Raw genomic sequence first — 1,493 nt, 5'->3', positions numbered from 1 at the left:
TCCCTTTGCATATCCCACTCCTCTTGCTGGACCTTGCTGACACTGCTAACACCTCACACCCTTCTTCCCTTTGCATATCCCACTCCTCTTGCTGGGCCTTGCTGACACTGCTAACACCTCACACCCTCTGGCCTCCCAGCCCTTCTCCCCACTGCTAACAGGTCTTCCTAATCCCAACAAACATCAAGGGCCCTGTCATGAGTCTCTTCTAGAGACCGCGTTTTCTCGTCACCAGGCATGTCTCACATGCCAACAGTGCCAGTTTGCCTGCCTACCTAGGGGACCATGACAGTAGCCACAGCTTCTTACGTGTGGAGAACAAGAACTATTTCCTAAACAAGTCAGCCTCTGTAACACAACATAATGCCTGTGGAGAACTCTCTGAGGGTGAGAATCCATGGGAATAATTTATTTCCTGAAATGGCATAGTTTAGTTCATAAATTAAAGAACTTTATTTTGAACATCACAGCCCCCTTCAGAAACAGGAATAGTAATAACAGAGAACAGCTCTCTATTCCGGCCCTCTCTGTACGTGTGAGCATATGAAAAAGCTGGAGCAAAATGCGCCATGGTGAGGGAGGTCTGTCGCAGGAAACAGGAGACTATGGATTTTTGGGCAAACTAAATAAATTCCAAATTCCAGACTGTAACTAGTCACAGTGTAGGAAGATGTTTAGGGATTACCTCAGAAATGTTTTTGTCAGTTTCTTTTCTTTTTTCTTCGAGTTTCCTTTCAATACCTACGATCCCTACAGCTCTTACTCTTCCTGGCTGGAAAAGAAAAAAGAAAAAACAAAAACCAAAAAACAATTAGATCATAAGATACACAAAACAGAAGGAAACAAAGCCCTTTGTAAGCCGCACTGACTTTTCAAAGGTGGGAAAGAGCCCACCCAGAAAACAGCAAACAATCACATTCAGCTTCCTTTCCAAAGCATCTGTCTCCTTCTGTTCCTACATAATGACCTTCAACAGCAAAGGAAAATAAATATAACCAGCGGCATGCATGCGCTTCTCTGTATTTTAGGTATAATTAAACTTCTTATTCTTTTTTTATTCTTTGGCGATCTATCATATATTAGATATTAATAATCTATCAAATGTATAAAACTGTAGCTAAAATTCTTGTACTCGACAAGTTATTAACAAGCTATTTCCTCACATGTGAGTATCTGTCCACAGCTGATGACTGACTCAGACTAATTCCCAGGAAAATTCAAATTTTTTTAAAAAAGCAGAACTCTATTGTTTTGCTTTTATATTTTTGGTTGTGAGCCTAGCCTTTAAGGGCTGAGCCATCCCTCCAGGCCGTTTTGCTTTTGACAAGCGTGTGATCACAGAGTTTGTTGTCAGTGTCTTCTTCCTCCTCCTCTCCTCCTCCCCCTTCTGTGTTTTGGTTTTTTTGAGACAGGATCTTTCTTTCTTTTTTCAACTGATAACTAATAGTGGTTTATTTTTACTAAAAGATACTATGTCTTTTAATAAGTTACTT

General features: G+C 40.7%; 1 protein-coding gene across 1 annotated transcript in view; it reads right to left on the bottom strand.

Annotated features, from left to right (window-relative positions):
- LOC101998348 (vacuolar protein-sorting-associated protein 36) overlaps positions 1–1,493 on the bottom strand; it is a 16,822-nt gene that overhangs the window by 9,639 nt on the left and 5,690 nt on the right. Inside the window, exon 4 of the mRNA XM_013352047.1 lies at positions 686–772. Coding sequence (XP_013207501.1) covers positions 686–772 — 87 coding nt within the window. The remainder of the gene's footprint in view (positions 1–685; positions 773–1,493) is intronic.

The sequence above is a fragment of the Microtus ochrogaster genome, linkage group LG7_11 (genome assembly GCF_000317375.1).
Source record: "Microtus ochrogaster isolate Prairie Vole_2 linkage group LG7_11, MicOch1.0, whole genome shotgun sequence".
NCBI lineage: Eukaryota > Metazoa > Chordata > Mammalia > Rodentia > Cricetidae > Microtus > Microtus ochrogaster.
This window is presented reverse-complemented; position numbering and strand designations above follow the sequence as displayed.